We start from the raw sequence: 18,589 nt of genomic DNA on the forward strand, positions 1-18,589 counted from the left end.
AGTGTTAAACAATTTCATGGGGTATTAACAGGTTTTACTGGTTTATAGCGGGCTCTAGCAGATTTTAAAGATTTCAGGGTGAGATGGAATAGAAAACTAGGAACTGTTGGGTCTCTGTAAAGAATTTTATAAGGAATACGGTCTAGACCTGCTCTATTCTGAGATAACTTTTGTTATGAATTTTTTACGTTGATGTACATTTTCAAGGTGTACATTAATAAGTATATTTGTTAAATAAGAACATTAACAAATTATTCTTAAACACCTCCGACTACAGAGGTGGCTACGGTGCTCCCACCTTTATAAACTGTGCTTCTATGAACCTAGTTTTGTTTTCTGAACTGAGCAAAATAGTTCACAATTTGAAAAGACTGAACTTAATTAGAATCAAAGACTGAAATGACCATTGCTTTAATGTCAAAGTGATTCATTCATTTAGCTTAAAAAAGATGAGCAAACTACATAGTCAGTGACTACAAATCTTTAAACTGAAGTGAACTGAATGTTATGAATCAGTAAAGTGATTTTTAACTTCCACTTCTAGCAGATTAATAACTCAAACTGACTCTGAAATAGCCCTCTAGATGACTGCTCACTTTAGAAGTGTATCATTTTGTGTTCTCATACAGTAGTTTTGTGTTATGTTCTGTGGACATTTTAATGAGTTTCTACAAAAACTGCCAAACTCCAGAAAACTTTCTGGATTCCTAAAGGGCCTTGATGATTCGTGCATGGTCAGCAATCTGTCACGTCAACACCTACCTCCCCTTTCTGCAGTGATGTCTGGTACTGGGTTGATAATGCAGGGAATTTGTCCATAACTTTTTTAAGTTTGTTTGACCTGATAATGGAATTTAAATTACTGTCAAGCAGGTGAAGTCTAAAGAAGAAGAAGAAGTTCCAATCTAGTCTCCAAACTAACCCTAACCTGGATGAAGGGAAACGCACATTCACACCCATCCTTTAAAGAACTTTATATCGGCAGCATTCGCAAATCTTGCCCTACACCTTGCCCTAACCTTAACTAATCTAATAATTTAATGCTTGTAAATCCTTGAAAAAAAGTGCCAAAAGATGGATGTGACAAAAATAGCTCACTTTGCAAAAAATATCCCCATTTGAAAGATCAAAAACTCAAAGAGGATAGAAGCACAGGGACACACACCTTTAAATCAGCAATGGAGTCCACGTTCCAGTAATGTCAAACACCCTTTTTTTTGTGAAAAGGAGGGGTGAACACAAGCTCCTGAGAAGTGAGAGTTTTTTTGTCCGCAAAATGGCGGGACGATAACCTTTGACCCCTTTAGATTTCAGCACCTAAGAGGCGGGGCCCGCAGCCCAGCAGGTGCTCTCATTGGACAAGGTCGTTGGACACTTGAGCCCTGTAGGAGGACGTGATTGGAGCGCGAGCCTTAAGCAGAGCGCAGGATGCAGGCGAGAACAAGAGACACCAACACAGCATGAGACACATGCAGAGAGAGAAGGAGGCTGAGATGAGAGAGAGAGAGAGAGAGAGAGAGAGAGAGAGAGAGAGATGGATGGATGGAAGGAGAGAAGGGGAGGTGTGTGTGTGTGTGTGTGTGTGTGTGTGTGTGTGTGTGTGTGTGTGTGTGTGTGTGTGTGTGTGTGTGTCAACAGAAAAGCCCGGATAGCAGTGTGTCAAGAGTGCTGTCAGTCACTCATCCATCCAGCTGGCTAATTGGCTCCTTACCCTCTCTCTCTCTCTTTCTCTCTCCCTCTCTTTCCCTCACTCACTCTCTCTGCCTCCCTCCCTCCCTCCCTCCATCCCTCCCTCCCTCGCTTGCCCTCTCTCTCCCTCCATCAGGCGTTGCTCCTAACTGCGCGCCGGAGGCCAAAATGCAGATGAGCTCTGCCTCGCGTCAGGGGGAGCTTCTGCTCTGCTTAATTATCTGAGTGTGTGTGTGTGTGTGTGTGTGTGTGTGTGTGTGAGAGAGAGAGAGAGAGAGAGAGAGAGAGAGAGAGAAAGAGAGAAGAGAGAGAGAGGAAGAGAGAGAGAGTTAGCTTATCAGCTTACTGGCCCACACACACACACAGTTCATGCTGCTGCTGTTGCTGCTATGCTAAACAGCAAGGCATCCTGGGAATTGCAGTGACAGCTCATTTTGGTTTTTTCGCAGTCTATGTATGAAAGCTGCTGAGAGACAACCCTTCCCTCCCCCCTGCCTCCCCCCTTTCCCTCTCCCCTTACAACACACACACGTACACAAATACACACTGACACACACACACACACATACACACGCTGACATATACACACACTCTCTTTCCCTGGTGCTCATGGGAACGGGTCCGGGGCCTGTCACTAACCCTCCCCCACCCCTTCCTCCCCTCACCACCCTACCCTCCCCTCATCGCTGCAGTGACAGGGCTTGTTGACAAACGCCAGCAGTCATCAGGGCACCATGGGAAATCTTCTGCCACCATTTTGTCAGCAGAATGACAGAAGTTGTTAATGTCTCGCCTCTCGCCCTGACACGAGACGCTGGGGCTGACAGACTCTGACACGCGCCACACACACACACACACACACACACACACACACACACACACACACACACACACACACACACACACTGATACACACTCACACACACACACTCCTTGAGATACACACTGCTGTGCACAGCCGTACACTGACACAAATGTCACGCTTGATGCAGACACAAACACACACGTCCATGCACACTCACACACACTGACATGCTGCGCACACACCATTCATGTCCACATTTTGTGCCCCCCATCCCTCACTCTCCCCCATCTCACTCAACTAAATCAGTCTGTGTGTGTGTGTGTGTGTGTGTGTGTGTGTGTGTGTGTGTGTGTGTGTGTGTGTGTGTGTGTGTGTGTGTGTGTTGTCTGACAACTAGATGTGTATGGATGTTTAGTGTGTATGACTCGGGAGTGTTAATGAGGATATTTCTATGAGTGTGTACGGCTCCTAATGAGTTGTACTCTAGTGTGTGTGTGAGTGAGTGTGAGGGCGTGTGTGTGTGTGTGAGAGAGAGAAAACAGTGTCTCAGCTCTCGTTACGGATGCGGCGTATGCGTCTGATCAATAACATTTACAATCCCGACAGGAGATTGAGCCTGGCGGACAACCCTAACTGACCGTTATGAGAACATGATGAACTCCGGACAGAGCGCACACACACAAACACACACAGAGATACATATTGGGTAGCTTCTCTGGACAGCCAATTACCGTTCCTCATAATCCACTTGCTCCACACACAGCCTCTGCCATCCACCTGTGTATAGTCGATGTACAACCGACAGACGTCTAGATGTATTTGTAAGTGTGTTTATGTGTGTGTGTGTGTGTTGGTTACTGAGGATGCCAAAGTTCCCTCCAGAATCCACAAAGATACACCGTCTTAAGCAAACAGGCCCCTGATCAGATCAACATCGGTAGTTCACCACTTCTCACTGCACTGGCTGCACCTGTTAGGAACTGAACTATCTATTTAATGTCTCAGGGTGTTATGTTATTGAGTCGTACCTGCAGGGAGGAACACTGCAGAATCTGTTGAAAGTGGAAAAAGATGTGTTTATATTGTGCTTCAAAGTGTGAATTAGAATTAGCTTGGGTGTTTCCAGTGGTGGGGATGAAGCCTAGCGAGCAAGAGAGATGGCCAAATTGAGCACAGAGATTCAAAAAAATTTGACCTTGTGGCTTGGTTGCAAAAAAAGAAAATCATATTAGAGCAGGTTTGGTTGGTTTGACATTAAACCAGACAGATTTCACTTAACAATACAGTAAGCAGAACAATGTTTGTGAGGTACCAGAGGTGGATTATTTACCTCACCGTGCAATTTAATTAAAGGTCCAGTGTGTAACATTTAGGAGGATCTATTGGCAGAAATGGAATATAATATTCATAGGTATGTTTTCATTAGTGTCTAATCACCTGAATATAGGAATTGTTGCATTTTTGTTAACTGAGAATGAGCTGTTTTTATCTACAGACGTCACAGGTTGCCTTCCACAGAGTTCGCCATGTTGAACCATGTTTCTACAATAGCCCAGAACAGACAAATCAAACACTGACTCTAGATAGTGAAATGTTTGGGCCGCCCATTCTCATTCCCAGGTTGTCAAATACAGATGCATGCGCAATCTGCAATTTAACCGCTAGATGCCACTAAATCCTGCACACTGGTCCTTTAAAACAAATTTATGCGGCAGCTCACGGCCCAGAAATCAACAGATATACACACAGATAGAAAAAGAAAGAATAACACAAAACTAACAACAATCAAAGGCTATACGTTTAAAAACTATATGTGAGCGGTGCCCCATAGTTCGCCCTGGCAGTGCATATGTCACATATCAGGGCTGAGTCTTTACTGCAGCAGCCGGCTCGGGCCCTTTGCTACGTGTCAGCTCCTCTCTCTCCTGCCTTTCCTGTCTCTCTCTAATGTCACTACACTAATAAAGTGGAATTCCCAAACAATAATGAGGCACACCAGACAAAAACTCAGGCTTGTTCTAAGATTTTTAGCTTTCCAGTTGAGAGAATTATACACAAACCAGGAGTTCTCAAGCATGTTCATGTCATTCATACATGTAATATCAGGAGTGTAATTGTAGGGACCTCACATGTAAGTGCAAAAATAATACTGAAAAATAGCATTGAATGAAAACAGTAGAGTAAGCACAATGATACCAAACCACAAATTCATGCCATTAGAAAGCTTTTTGAGCCCAATCGGAACCTCATCAGGTCCACTTATGGACTTAGTAGTAAAACTTTCTGCTGACCCTTGGAGAGCCTTTTAACATGAGCTCTCTTATTCATTTGCAATGTTTTTGTTAAAATGCATTACTGAGAAAAAAACATTACCTTTAAATCAATAACCATCAAACATGAATAAATGTTATAAACATGTAGCCATCACACAAACTGTTAAACTAGAGTAAGCAGCTTGACAGCGGGAATGGTATGTGGTTTGTTTGATTTACACACTTGCTCTGATCACAAGTGCTTTAAACAATTCTGAGTCTTCAAAGTAAAGTCTGGCCCAACTACTAAGGATGGACAAATCCACAAGTTTAAGGCACCAGTAACCTCTTGGTTGGGCTATATTGAAGCAACACTGATGTATCTTAAAAAGCAAAAGTTTATTTACAAAAAGGCTTCAAATGATTCCTGCATATATATATATTTTGGCTTTTATTGTCTTTATGATAGAGACAGCTGAAGATAGACAGGAAAGGGGGATGGAAAAGGGAACACGCACCAAAGGGCCGCAGGTTGAATTTGAACCCTGGGCCGCTGCAGCAAGGACTCAGCCTCGGTACATGGGTCGCCAGCTCTACCCACTGAGCTAACCGGGCGCCCAACTGCATATATTTTAATAATCAACAGTGGTTCATGTTTCTCAAATATGAGCAGCTGTTGCTTTTCTCTGTTTTTTGTCATTAGAAAGTGAATATCTTTGGGTTTAAAACTGTTTGAAATCCTTGTGGTCTGGGAAGCTGTGACAGGGGTTTCTCACAATTTTCTGATGTTTTGACTGATCTTTTTTTTTTACCTAAAAAATAATTCATAGATTGATCAATAATGGAAGAAATGCATAACTTAGGGTTGAATTCTTCTACATTATTTTAAACAATAACTTTCTGATCTTTATCTAATAAGCGCTCAGTCATCTGCATTGAGTGTAGTTGCCATATGGAGGTAACAGCAAGTATTAAATATCAGTGGCCTGGAACAACTTTTAAATCTTGTGCCATCAAAGTCACTTGAAACTTAATCTGCCCTTTCATCCAGTTGGCTAGGAACCTTTGGAGGCACTGTGTTCCAGTATTTACCTCCAAAAAGTCTATGCTTGGGAGTAGTACTTTCCAAAAGTACAGGAAATTTGGGGGTGATGCTTGCATCACTGAACATTCACTGCATTGTATTTTAGCCAAAACATTCTGCAGTCACAAACCAGTGGGGTTTTTGTTCAGTGTGCTTTGACACATCAACATGGAGGTTGTTGTTTTATAGTTGTGCACAAAAATGACAAAACAGCCATCACTTTTTTGTATGTCAGTGCACTACTGTAGTTGCCTAAACTTGCAGGTCTTTAGACCGCGGTCGAAATACAGCCAACATTATTGGGGTGGAAATGCGGGTATAAATGAATAGCACATGCTGCTCACATAATGTCAGGACATAACATTATGCAGTATTAAAAGTTGCACTCACTCTCTCTTTAACACTGTCAGAGCTCTGTCACTTGTACAGTAGAGTTACAAAACCTTTAACACCACAGACACCCACTCACACTCCTTCTACAGTCAGTTGTCTAAACTGAAACCTGTTAAGCATCACTCTCTCACACACATGCATACACACATACAGAGATAATAATAAGAGAAATAGAGAGGAAATGTTTTATCAGCAAAATGGTTTGGTAATTTTGTGCTTAATTATGGTCATACCACTGCCAGTATATGTAAGTGTCATACCAATAAAGCTAATTTGAATTTGAAAGCAATCTGAACCCTGCAGATGAAACATTATACTGTGTTGTATACACTTGCACAAACAGATGGAGTTCTTTTATTGTAACACAGATATCAGTTGTAACACTTTCTTTCTTTTTTCTTTAAGTGACAACTTAATGTGCTCTAACACAAATTGTCTAATTGATGTCAGGAAAGGTAATAATAATAATAATAATAATAATAATAATAATAATAATAATAATAAAACATGCAGGATTACAGAGGAGAGGTGGATCTTGAGTGATTCAGGAGGCCCAGAGGCAGACAGGGAGCAGTTTTACTGTATAAGAGAACGAGTTATTGAGGCCCCGAATTTACAGCCCTACACTTCTTACAACTGAACCTAACATGGTCTGTTAACTTTGCATAATTTGTTTCCAGCATTGATATCACCACAGTCATATTCAGTGCATCTTAGACATGTTAAATATCTGAATATAGGTTGAACAAAGTTGTTTTGCCTGGTTTTTAACTTTTAAATTGCTAGCTCTAGGGGCTTTAATGATGAAGATGCTCAAAAGCTCCAGAACAAGTGGATCAATCCAATGAATATTCTTATGCTGTTTGTACATCAGTAATGTTTCTTAACACAGAGCAAGACTATAGTTTAAGTCCTTATTAATTATGATTATGATTTAAATGAGAAACAAGACAGCTGACCTTCCCTCAGTCAAACATTAAGCTATTATGTGGTTGTCATGTCAACCGCAGTTTGTGTCAGTTGAACATTCTGTTACTAGTAGCAACCGTCTGAGCACAGTTCCGGAACTGTTCCACTGTTACATTCCGTCAAACAAATACGTAAGTATACGTATAAGTATCTAACCTAACATTGCTATCTACATTGTTATAGCTGGTTTGTGAACGCTTCATTTAGAAGAATTTTGTTTTTTTGTGATCAGTTTACTGACGAAGCTCACCATGCTAGCTGTCTGAGGCTAATGTGTTGCCAATACAAGATTCCAAGTAATTGCTGATTGCTGTTGGGCTTATTGTTATTTAGCTATTTTACTGTTTACTCTTGTACGAGATTAATTAGGGACTTAAAGGTTCTGCAGATTCAATTTACATAATTAATTTGATGAACATCTTAGCAAAAATATTATATTCACATAATGATATGGCTTATTTAGTAGTTTATAGATAATAATTTTAAAATGTATTTGAATTAAAAACTTAAAACTCCAAGATCATAAATTGTCAAAAACTTTTAAATTATGTAGACATTTCAAATGTACTTTTACATTTTGGTCTGGTCTACAATTTGATTTTTTTTTTAAAATGTATTTTATAATATGAATGTAATATAATATTGAATGGATTAAATTTATATTTTTTCAAAAAAAAAAAAAAAGAAACTTAAAGGGCCAAGAAATAGTTCAGCACATAACACCCTATACAACTTTAGCTTTTACACTTCTATTTCTGTACTTAAACAAACAAGATGTTCATTTGTGAGTTGCTGGTACTTTTTCCAGTGTTCATGCTGGTGGCCTCTTTTTTTTTTTTTTTTTTACTATAGCCTGTGAGGATGGTTGGCTATTGATTTTCTCAGAACACTTGGCAAGAAAAGGAACAAGCTTTATTTCCCAAAATGTTGCACAGTAGCCTACTAGCGCTTTAATATTCTTTCACTGGTGATAGTTGAATGAGACAATTTGTAGCCTCACTAATTTGACAGTTACTGTACTAATTAATTCACAATCAACTGAATTAGTTTTATTTAATCCCAAACTGTTTTTACAGTGCTTCCACTGAGACTTCAAAGGCCCACTGCTGTCTTCAACCCTTACTGGAAGCCTGTTTAGCTCACTGCAGAGAGGGCGAGTACGGATTTATTTTTATTTTTATTATTTTTTATTGTAACTCAATTTCATTTAAAAATATATAATCTTTCTTGTCTAAAAAAATAAAGTACATATAGTCGTGTTTCGGTGCATTACAGTGCACTTCACTGAAACTTGTTTAACATTACACACGCACACGCGCGCACACTGAGCGCACGAGCAGGTGGAGGAAGCTCGAGTCAAGTGCACCTTTCAGCAGGTGCCGCCCCGCGTGAGCCGGCTAGGACGAGATGAAAGACACCGCTTCACATTGACTCTCTCTCTCTCTCTCTCTCCCCCCCCCGCGCCCGTACCCTCCCCGCTCTCCCCGCGCGCTCGGTGAGGTAGATTTGTAGTGACAGCAGCGGGTGCATTCGCCAGTCATTCCCCATAAAAGGTTCCGTCTGATCAAAGCCCCGCTGAGGCAGGGAGAGGCAGGGAGGCGGCCCGCTATGTCGGCGTGTGTCGGTGAGTGTCTGCGTGTCTCCGGTGTCTCGCAGGGTTGAGGCGGTTTTGAAGCTTTAAACACAAAAAAAAAAAAAAAAAACTCCTCTCTCTGTCTCTCTCCCTGCTATTTACATTCGAGCTCCGTTTTGCCTTGGCAGTAAAACATTGGTTTTTATTCCCTCCGCCTGTAGCCCGTGTGACAGGCTCGGCTGCATTAATCAGCTCCTCCCGCTCAGAGTCAAGGATTTCTTAAACTGGAAGAATTAAATCTTTAAATACATTTTAAACGGAAGTGTCTCGACTGAAGTTATGTTAACAAGCCCCCCTCCCCAACCTGTGAGTATATATGTGTGTGTGTGATGAGAGAGCAGGTTCCCCGGTGAGCGCTGAGGGGTTCTTACACACCAAAAGCAGAAAAATGGAGGCACTGTGTTGATATAAATTTACCCATCCGCTGTCAATTAAGACAACAACTCTTTAGCGGGTGTAAAAGTTCCGTTTATCCACAATATGAACAGCAAATATAAGGAAGACAAACGCTGCAAACTTGAACTTTTAAGTATCCTGTCATATTCCCCCCACCACCAGCACCCCAATTTTCCATATTCATGTTGTTTTTCAATCACCAGGAAGCCCGAGCATCCCTCTTTACCTCCTCATTAACATCAGTTGTCTCGTCAGAAAGCAGACAGCATTATTCACCATCAATTAAGCGCAGAGGAATCCAAAGACAGTCTACTGCTGACACATCTTGATAGAGCCTTAAAAAAAAATTGGCAATGCAAATTTTGAAATCTGTTAAAAGAGTAGACTACACGGCCCCCTTTCCCCAAAATAAATTCTTGGTTGTTGTTATGTGCAGCACAAAGCCGTCTATACATTGATCTTTTCCCTTGCAACAGTTCCCCTCTGAATTAAACATAACCCGTCAACACTGCCTGTAGTAGTAGTTGTCCATGCATCAAGGCCTTCAGTCAGAGCGTAAAGTAAGAAATGGAGCAGTATTCTGCCTCATCTCGGTCACTGGAAACAATCAAATCAGCCTTATTGGGGTTAGGTCAAAACCTGGTTAACCCAGATATTTCTGTAATGTGTTAAAAGCAGTGAAAACCTATTTTCAGTCAGTTCAGTCAGTTTCTTATTACAACCAATGGTGTCCTACATGAGCACAAACTATTCTACTGAAGTTAAAACAATTCTGGTTGTTTCACATGACAGGTTTCTGTATTTGTGTTTTTGTCTGTTTGCTCTCCTCACTGGTTTGAAGTAGACTCAGTTGGAAATATATATATATCTCACTAATAAGGATTTAGCAACTTGCCACTGTCAAGTCAAATCTGATCAAACCACACCCACACAATGATGAAGCAGATAATACGTTCACTCTTAAAAAATAAAAGCTTAAACTTTGATTTTTGGTTATTTAATCATACATTTTTATAGATCCTCAACCAAGTTTTCATCAGCTTCAATGTATTTTTGTTTTTAAAGATTAGGGCAACAGCAAATGGTTGTTGCCACTATTGTGTAATCTGCTTTTACTCAATTAATTTTGTCTGCCCATAACAATATCGTCCTCTCTCTCCGTCCTTCCCAATCCAACTTTACTCTACCTTTCTCAAAAGATAAAAATACATTCTAATTTCTCACTTATGTCTTATTTCAAGGACCTGCTGGAAAATGTAATAAAAATGTAAATGTCTTCAAATTTCTTGTTGCAATTGTCAATATTCAATTACTGGTATTCAGTTTACTCTTATGTAATACTAGAAAGAAAACCATCAAATATTTATATTTTAGAAGCAGAAACCAGTGAATTTTTGGCACTCACTGTGCACATGCAGCTAATAGACTATTTTAAGAGAAGACGTAGTACACAGTAGAAACACAGTAGAAAAAGGTGTTAATAATCACATTAATGATAGTTGAATTCCATTTAGCTACTTAAGTTTCAGGGTCCGGGTCTTGAGCATGCTGACTCACTGTGACACTGTCTTACTGGGACACTTGAAGAGAAAGCAGCCATGGTTAATGTTATTAGTAAAACATGTGTTTTTCCTACTATGACAAGTGAAAATGACCTATTTCAGGGGCAAAAAAAGAATAGAAAACCCAGAAATGAGTGTCAGTGTGGTTATCGTCACACCATTTAATTCCAACAATTGGTAAGAAAAAAAATATTACAGCGTATATAAACATTAGAATCACTCCAGCTCCTCTGAGTGCTTAATTTTTGCTATGTTACATTCGACTCAGTGACAACGCTGACATGGCGCACAGCAAAGCCCACAAAATCCTAGGCAACATTCTTCGATGACATTTTGCTATAATTTAAACAGCCTCTAAGCAAAGTTTAATTTACATAAGACTCGTCAAACACACTCCTCTCTGATCAAGGCAAAGTGGTGCTAGTATGTACACTCTGTTGTCTGGGTGTTAGCGTGCGTGTAGCCGTCATGATGAACCTGAAGATCGGGTCACAGGTGGTGTTTTACTTTACTGGGGGTAGGCCTCGATCACCATGGCATGACCCTGGAAAACACAAAAATACAAGTAAACACATAGAATGGAAAGATTATACTGATTGGTTAAAAGGTCTGAATTAATTTATTTTAGTTATGGGGTGCACGCCACATACAAATATTATACAGAGGTCTACATTTTACCAAATGTTACTTCACACTTTATATTGTGAAATCTTAATTAAACTAAAAGAGAAAAGGAACAAGCAGTCCCAGTCATGGCTTGTATGATTCTGCTGTCTCATGCACTTGTCACCCATTAATTACCTGTCCTCCAGCAGCACAAGCTGCCACCAGTCCGTACTGTCCTCCCTCCTTCTGCAGCCGGTGTGCCACTGTGGTTACCAGCCTGCAGCCGGTGGCACCGAACGGATGGCCCAGAGACAGAGAGCCTCCCCACAGGTTGAACTTCTCCATGGGAGGAGTTCCCACCTACACACACACACACACACACACACGAGAGACATTTGTTCAGGACAGGAAGTATTTCTGAAATCTGAATTCAACATTTAGAGAGAGGCTATAAAAAGACACTGCTGTCAAGGTTAAAGCTCAGAGGGAATCATTTTCAACTTGAAAACTCATATCTACAGTTTTCCATGTTACTGGGATGCAGTTAAAATAGGAAGAAGGGCAAGGAGCTGCATTGTATGAACACAATCTCACAAAAATTGCTTTGCATTTATCCCTTAATGACGATTCATGAAATTATTTTGTTATTATTTAGTCACTTAACATTTTCTGTACTTTTTAAAACATCACTTTGTATATAAAACTAAACAAAAACATCTATTTTCTAATTGGTGTTCACTGATTATGTAATATTAGGCGTGAAATTGAACTAAAATAAATTTGTATTTGAGTACATCCATATAAATTATGATTACACCAATACCCAATATAAAGTTTTCATTATATGACTATCCAGGCCAGAATCTACTCTGTACACAATGTTCATTGGTTGCAGTATGTTGCGAGCATCCAGATGTACTGTATGGATCCATTCTGAGAAAACGCCAACAGCTGACCAGCAGCTATGTTTACCTTCGATTTCCTGCCCAAGTACGTCTGGCCGAACCAATCTGAGTCCATAGCCTTCAGATTTGCCATTATCTGGCCCTGGAAAACACACGCACACACATCCACCAAGTTACCATAGATACCAGACAGAAAACACATTGATTTCTACTGATTTAAAAGTGCAGGATATGAAGTAGACCAGTCAGATCTTACTCCAACATCAATGTTCATGAATAACACAGGCCAAAACTGGATTAAGGCAGACACAGAAATAAAGACACAAGCACAAGTTTCTTCCCCTACAAATGTGTTGTGTTAACTTACTGCAAATGCCTCGTGGAACTCAAAGACATCAATGTCGCTCATGCTCAAGCCAGCCCGTTCCAGGACCTTTGGTGTACCGTACGTTGGCCTGGAATAGTTAAACATTTTGTTTCTTCAAAATTAAATATTCAAAAATGAAATGTAGAGTACATTAAACCCACACAAGGTTAGCTATCACAGTTCCATCACAACTCCGAACCCCAATGTTTTTGTTTTTGTGAATAATATATGAACAGGAAAAGGGCCATCATTTGACATTTCTACCAGGCATTCATATGATACTGAGGGACTCACCCCAAAAGCAGCTGATCTTTGGGGTCCTGAGACACGTAGACAAAGTCTCTGCCGGGATAAAAAATACAACACGATCAGCACCTCAACTGAAACAGCATTATTGTGGAAACTGATGCTGCTCTACCTAACAGAGAGGGTGCAGATACCTGAGGTAGGCTTTAGGCTTGTAACCCATAGCCAAAGCTTTCTCTTCAGACATGACAAGCACAGCAGAGGCACCGTCAGTCTGAGGACACACACAAACAAGCGGTTTAATTACAGTCACAGCAGTTTATGGATGGTGGCAGTGTTTCCACTTGTGAGCATAATCGGTTGAAACAGTTGAAAGAGAATCAGGGGAGATAGTTTGAGCAGGGCTATACAGTTTGCTTCATACGTAGATACAAAATTCTAACAATTTCTGTAATTTTTATTATAGAGCACAAATAGGATAATTAAAAAAAAACAAAGCCAGTGTTTTGCTTTAGGTAATTTGTAGCTTGAAGTGTGTGTAGCTTTGTGTGTTTGTTTTACGAACAGAGGCAGATGCTGAAGGTGTATTTAAACCAGAAAGGAGGAATTAAGAACGCAGAGTGCTGCAGGGCCTGAAGTGTGTGTGTGTGTGTGTGTGTGTGTGTGTGTGTGTGTGTGTGTGTGTGTGTGTGTGTGTACCAGGAAGGAGGAGTTGGCAGCAGTGACTGTTCCGTGAGGTTTAACAAAGGCGGCCTTTAGTTTGCCCATTTGCTCCATGGAAGATGGGCGGATACCGTTGTCCTTGGAAACAATATCACGACCTAATAAAGACAAAAATATACAGCCATCATATAAAAAATAAACAAATTCAATGCTACTTAATGTTTTCTATGAGCCAAAACTTGAACATACATACATACATTAAGAGTTAAAGTACTTTAAAGTAAAAAGAAACTTGCAATCAGATAGTGAAGTCATTCTGTAGTGAGGTAAAGACTACTCACCTAATCTATGTTAGTTTTCACAACTAGCGCTTGCTGTGTATTGGGTGTATTGTACTGTAGCATTAATGTAACTGATTGGTGGTAACTTGACAACATCATATTTACCAGATATATACTACCAAAAATTGGTTCAAATGAGCAATAATGCAAAGAATGCACCAAAAAAGACAAATGGCATCTTATAACCAACATCATTTAATACATGGCCATCCATAAAATTCAAAAACACAACATACTCAACCATCCATAGCACTTGAATGTGTAACAGGTTGTATCTCAGTTTAAAGAGTGAAGCAGTGTTTACCTGGCACTTTAAATGAGATGACATCCTGCAGCAGACCGGCGTCCTGGGCCTTTTTGGCCAGTGTGTGTGATCGCAGGGCGAACTCATCCTGCTCCACTCTGGAGACCCCAAATGCAGCAGCCAGACGATCAGCACTGTGGCCCATCGTTTCAGCTGTGGAGAACTCAGCGACAGCAGGAAGCTACACACACACACAAATAAAGGTTATAGGAAGAAATAATGTACTACTGTATGTCAAAGGTCCAGGAGAAGAACTTTGGAATCAAATTCCACAACTAAAAGCGGTGCAACTCTTTTAAGTGAATATATACCTCTGGGGAGAGGTGTGCGAGCCGGATGCTGCCAATCAGACTGAGCCTCTGGCCAAGGGTCTTTGCCTTGTTGAGGGATAGCATGGTCTTCCTCATCTTACGGCTGTGACGAATAGGAACATCAGACATGAACTCCACCCCTCCTGCCACAACGGCGTCACACTGGCCTGCCGCAATCAGACCGACAGCTGGAGAGAGGGAGGAAGGAGAAAGAGACAAACAAAGGTCAAACAAAGAGGCGTTAGTGTTTTTGACAAGACGATTTATTATTTCCCCTTTGTTGTAATTTACATAGTTCTTATTTATGATGTCTCATCTTTAACATGACAAGATTGTATTTGTTTGTTTTTACATTAAAAATGCTTTTTTATTACTTAAAGTTTCTCACAGCAGCAGCAGACAGCATAACAATAACAATATCCTATCGATACGTATTACTGCGTCCAGAATATACAGTGCATGCTAAATGGCAGAGGCTTAGTGTGGAGATTTCTTTTCCTCACATACCTGAGGTCATTGCCTGGTTGGAGGAGATACAGGCCATGGTGACTGTGTGAGCTGGGATCTTGTCAGAGAAGCCTGCACCTAAAGCTGCCTGAAGTCACAGTAAAAAAAACAAAAACAGCAGTTTAAAAATCATCTTTACATCTCAGCCTGCAGTTCTAATGCTTAGGATCAAGGCTTAAAGAGAGTACATGAAACATATGCAAGATGTGTGAAGCTCCAGATGCTATAACCATTTTCTGGGCGTACGTGTGTGTGTGTGTGTGTGTGTGTGTGTGTGTGTGTGTGTGTGTGTGTGTGTGTGTGTGGATAATACCTCTCTTGCGACGTTGCTGGTTTTGACCTCCTGAATAACTGTTCCATAGATGATGTAGTCTACAGCATCTTTGGGGAGACCTGTCCTGTGCAGCAGACCCCTGGGGAAACCCAAATGGAATATTTCAAATCACATTACCACTCAAACAAAAAACACCTTTCTGTCACACATAAAGATTCTAAGAATTTGAGAAACAGGCTTGTGACAAGACAGGCTAAATGTAGAAAAAAAGTGAATTTATTATATGGTAGGGGACAAAAGTAAACTCTTGTTTTCAACAAAACACCCCGACACCCCTCACAGCTCTGTCAGATCATTCCTCCAATGTTTGTCTGTCTATCCTGCTGTCGAAAAACGACACCCTTCAGCAGTTTTCAGATGTTTTAATGCCTAATGCCATCTGAAGGCCACTTATAATTCATAGAGCCATGGTTATATATGTAACTTAACATCCATACCGGTCTCATGCTTCACTTGCATGCAGTAACAGTGACTTCTAAACTGTTCATGAGAACAACTACACACTATGCCTGCAGACTTTACCCTGATTCATTGTGTTAATAAAAACTTTGACGGTCGACAAAAGAAAGGACACAACACAAGAACACACTTACTGCAGAGCTGCTCTGGCCAAGTCATGGGGCATTAGGTCAGCATATCTGCAAACACAAACCAGAGGGGATTTACTTTCAAGGCAAGATTCTCTTTCTGTAAATATCATTTGATGGCTTTTCTTGGGAATTCCACATTTAAATGGCAAACGAGATGATCAAGATCTAAAGAGCTTTTTTGAGCAGAATTCTTATCAAAGCACCATCAACGTACAGCTTCAGCAAGTAAACTTAGCCATAAGAAAAGAGCAGAGACGTACGTGGTTCCAGACAGCAGGAAAGGGGTTCGAACTCCTTCCACCAGAACTATGTTCTTCACACCAGGCCGAGCCAGTGTCTTTTTACTCTTTGTCTGAACTGAAGGAAAATAACAACAGTAAGAGATAGACTTTGATCATATCATCTCAATAATAGTTATATTTTCAGCCATTCAGATTCCACCTTGGGAAGATAGTTTTGCACAGGTTCTGTCCAGGTAAATAAATGACTTAATAAATAGAGGCTTATATTTAAAACAGAGGGATCTCTACAAGACTATAATCTAGATTTTTGTGTAACTTTTATCACTAAGAGTAATAACTTACCCTGAGCCTGAAGCTGGGCTGTCGTACTGAGAGAGCGTGCCCCTGAGACAGAAAAAAAATATTCCTTGTCATCATCAATTAAATAATTAGAAATATTTCATCCAACTTGATTTTGCACAAACATTTCAAATTAATAGTATATACTACACAATAACATAAGCGGATAACAGCGTTGTAGTAGCCCGATTTTAAATAGCTGATGTGTGTATTTTAGGTTGGATTGTCAATAAGCATGAAGTGACAAATGGAAAGGCTAAATAAACAAAAGTGACAGTGGCCAAAGATCATGTTTCTACAAATACAATATACTGTATAAATCCATGAAGACACATAGAAAAACACATATTTGCTGTTGGTGTTCTATCTCACATTTCTGACTCTATTCTTGTTTGGTAAAATGTCTCATTGCTTTGAAATACACTGGACTATGTTAAACAAATAGGAATGTAGTCAATTTACCAATCCGCATCGCCCAGGAAGGGCTGGTGGAGCAGCTCCGCACCGTGTTCAGCAACATGGAAGCCATTATGTTCTACAGAGAAAGAAACTATAATTGTTATAAACAAGGACTCTGATGAAGAATTTCATAGCATAACATTCCCATGTTTTCAAAATGTAACAACTTTCTGTTTTAACAATGTTGTTTTTAGAATCAACACTTCTCTAAAACAGTTTCAACAAAAGCTAAACAGTGTAACTTTTGTGAAGTAATTTAAGATTTATTGCTGGACTGTTTTATTAGACAGCATTAGTGTTGGCTGCGTCTACCTAATTAACAGGCAAGTAAGTATACATGCTCTCACATTCCCATACAGTGGCCAGTTTTTCCTCGTCTCCTTGACTTCCTCAGAGAATCTATCAAACTCTTGGCTCTCCTTGTCTGAATTCACAATGACATTTTTATTTTATTCTTGAAACTGCATAAACCATGGGGACTACACCTCTTATTGTCACGTGATAGTGCGTCCTGGAGAGTGACATAACCACATTACACAGCCCCTCAGGTAATACTCAGATCTTCTTCTGTAGGTAAAAGGTCAACTGTAGTATGCACCTGTCACCTGAATGTCCAAATCACACCAGACATAATAAACTGTCATCCCAGAGTCCCCAGGCCTGCTTGACTGATTATAATGAACTAAATCTGCATACTCACTACATAACTATGCAGAGCATGTGGTTTGATGGGACAGTAAAATACTTGAGAGAACTGAGGAAATGCAATGTTAAGTAACTTATCAGTACACATTACACATACTGTCAATGCTCTAAACACACATGTGTGTATATATAGCTACACTACCTATAAACCTAGAGACCTTTAACATTTAGGCATGAGGCTCTACTCTGTCCCGCATTAACCCATAATATATTAACAATAACTTAATGAAAAGGTCTGTCGAATAGGATCTATAATATATATATATATAGAGAGAGAGAATTGCTCTTATTCTGTGTTATATTATGAGGTATAACATGACATATCATTCATTGACGGTCACCTAGCCCAACCCCCCCTTACTCCGGCTCTGACCCTTCACCTACATTCCTCTCCTGAGAATGACAGAGACAGAAACACAGGACTATGGGACTGAAACGGGGTCAGAACTGTTTACAGATCGACTGGGTATTTTGTTACCTTACACTAACGTTCACACTAGACAAAACACCGCACTGTTGAAACAATCTAAAAAGCAAAACAATGAAGTTGGACGCTAGATGCAAGCTAATAAAGCTAAGGTGGCTACGTGTTAGCTAAAGTTTCTATTCAGTTGGGATATATTTATTTATCTATCTATCTGAAGTTAAAACCACATTGTCTCTGTTTCTGGTTGAATTATCAGCAGTAATAGACACACTGAAGCTTACCTGTACTTGTGTTATGTCTCTGCGGACACAGCTTCCCTGTCCAACGATCGGCTAGCTACTGGACTACGCTTTGAAGGACCCAACAATGTGTTCGCTGTCCACATTAATGCCTGAAGAAAACACAAGGGCAACCGATGATATTTTTTATACCTGCTAGTGTTCAAGAGCTCTTAATTATA

General features: G+C 40.2%; 1 protein-coding gene across 1 annotated transcript; it reads right to left on the reverse strand.

Moving 5' to 3' along the window:
• Positions 1–10,914: 10,914 nt before the first annotated feature.
• On the reverse strand, positions 10,915–18,532 carry hadhb (hydroxyacyl-CoA dehydrogenase trifunctional multienzyme complex subunit beta). Its single transcript, XM_051410069.1, has 16 exons — positions 18,411–18,532; positions 17,001–17,073; positions 16,542–16,583; positions 16,218–16,314; positions 15,961–16,005; positions 15,347–15,446; positions 15,034–15,121; positions 14,527–14,714; positions 14,216–14,396; positions 13,607–13,728; positions 13,102–13,181; positions 12,956–13,003; positions 12,662–12,749; positions 12,362–12,436; positions 11,585–11,749; positions 10,915–11,327 (listed from the first exon to the last, which is right to left on the reverse strand). Exons 2-16 carry the CDS (start codon positions 17,065–17,067, stop codon positions 11,292–11,294), a joined length of 1,422 nt encoding a protein of 473 aa, XP_051266029.1. The 5' UTR covers positions 17,068–17,073; positions 18,411–18,532; the 3' UTR covers positions 10,915–11,291.
• Between the last annotated feature and the right edge of the window lie 57 nt (positions 18,533–18,589).

Source organism: Dicentrarchus labrax, unplaced genomic scaffold (genome assembly GCF_905237075.1).
Source record: "Dicentrarchus labrax unplaced genomic scaffold, dlabrax2021, whole genome shotgun sequence".
Lineage (NCBI taxonomy): Eukaryota > Metazoa > Chordata > Actinopteri > Moronidae > Dicentrarchus > Dicentrarchus labrax.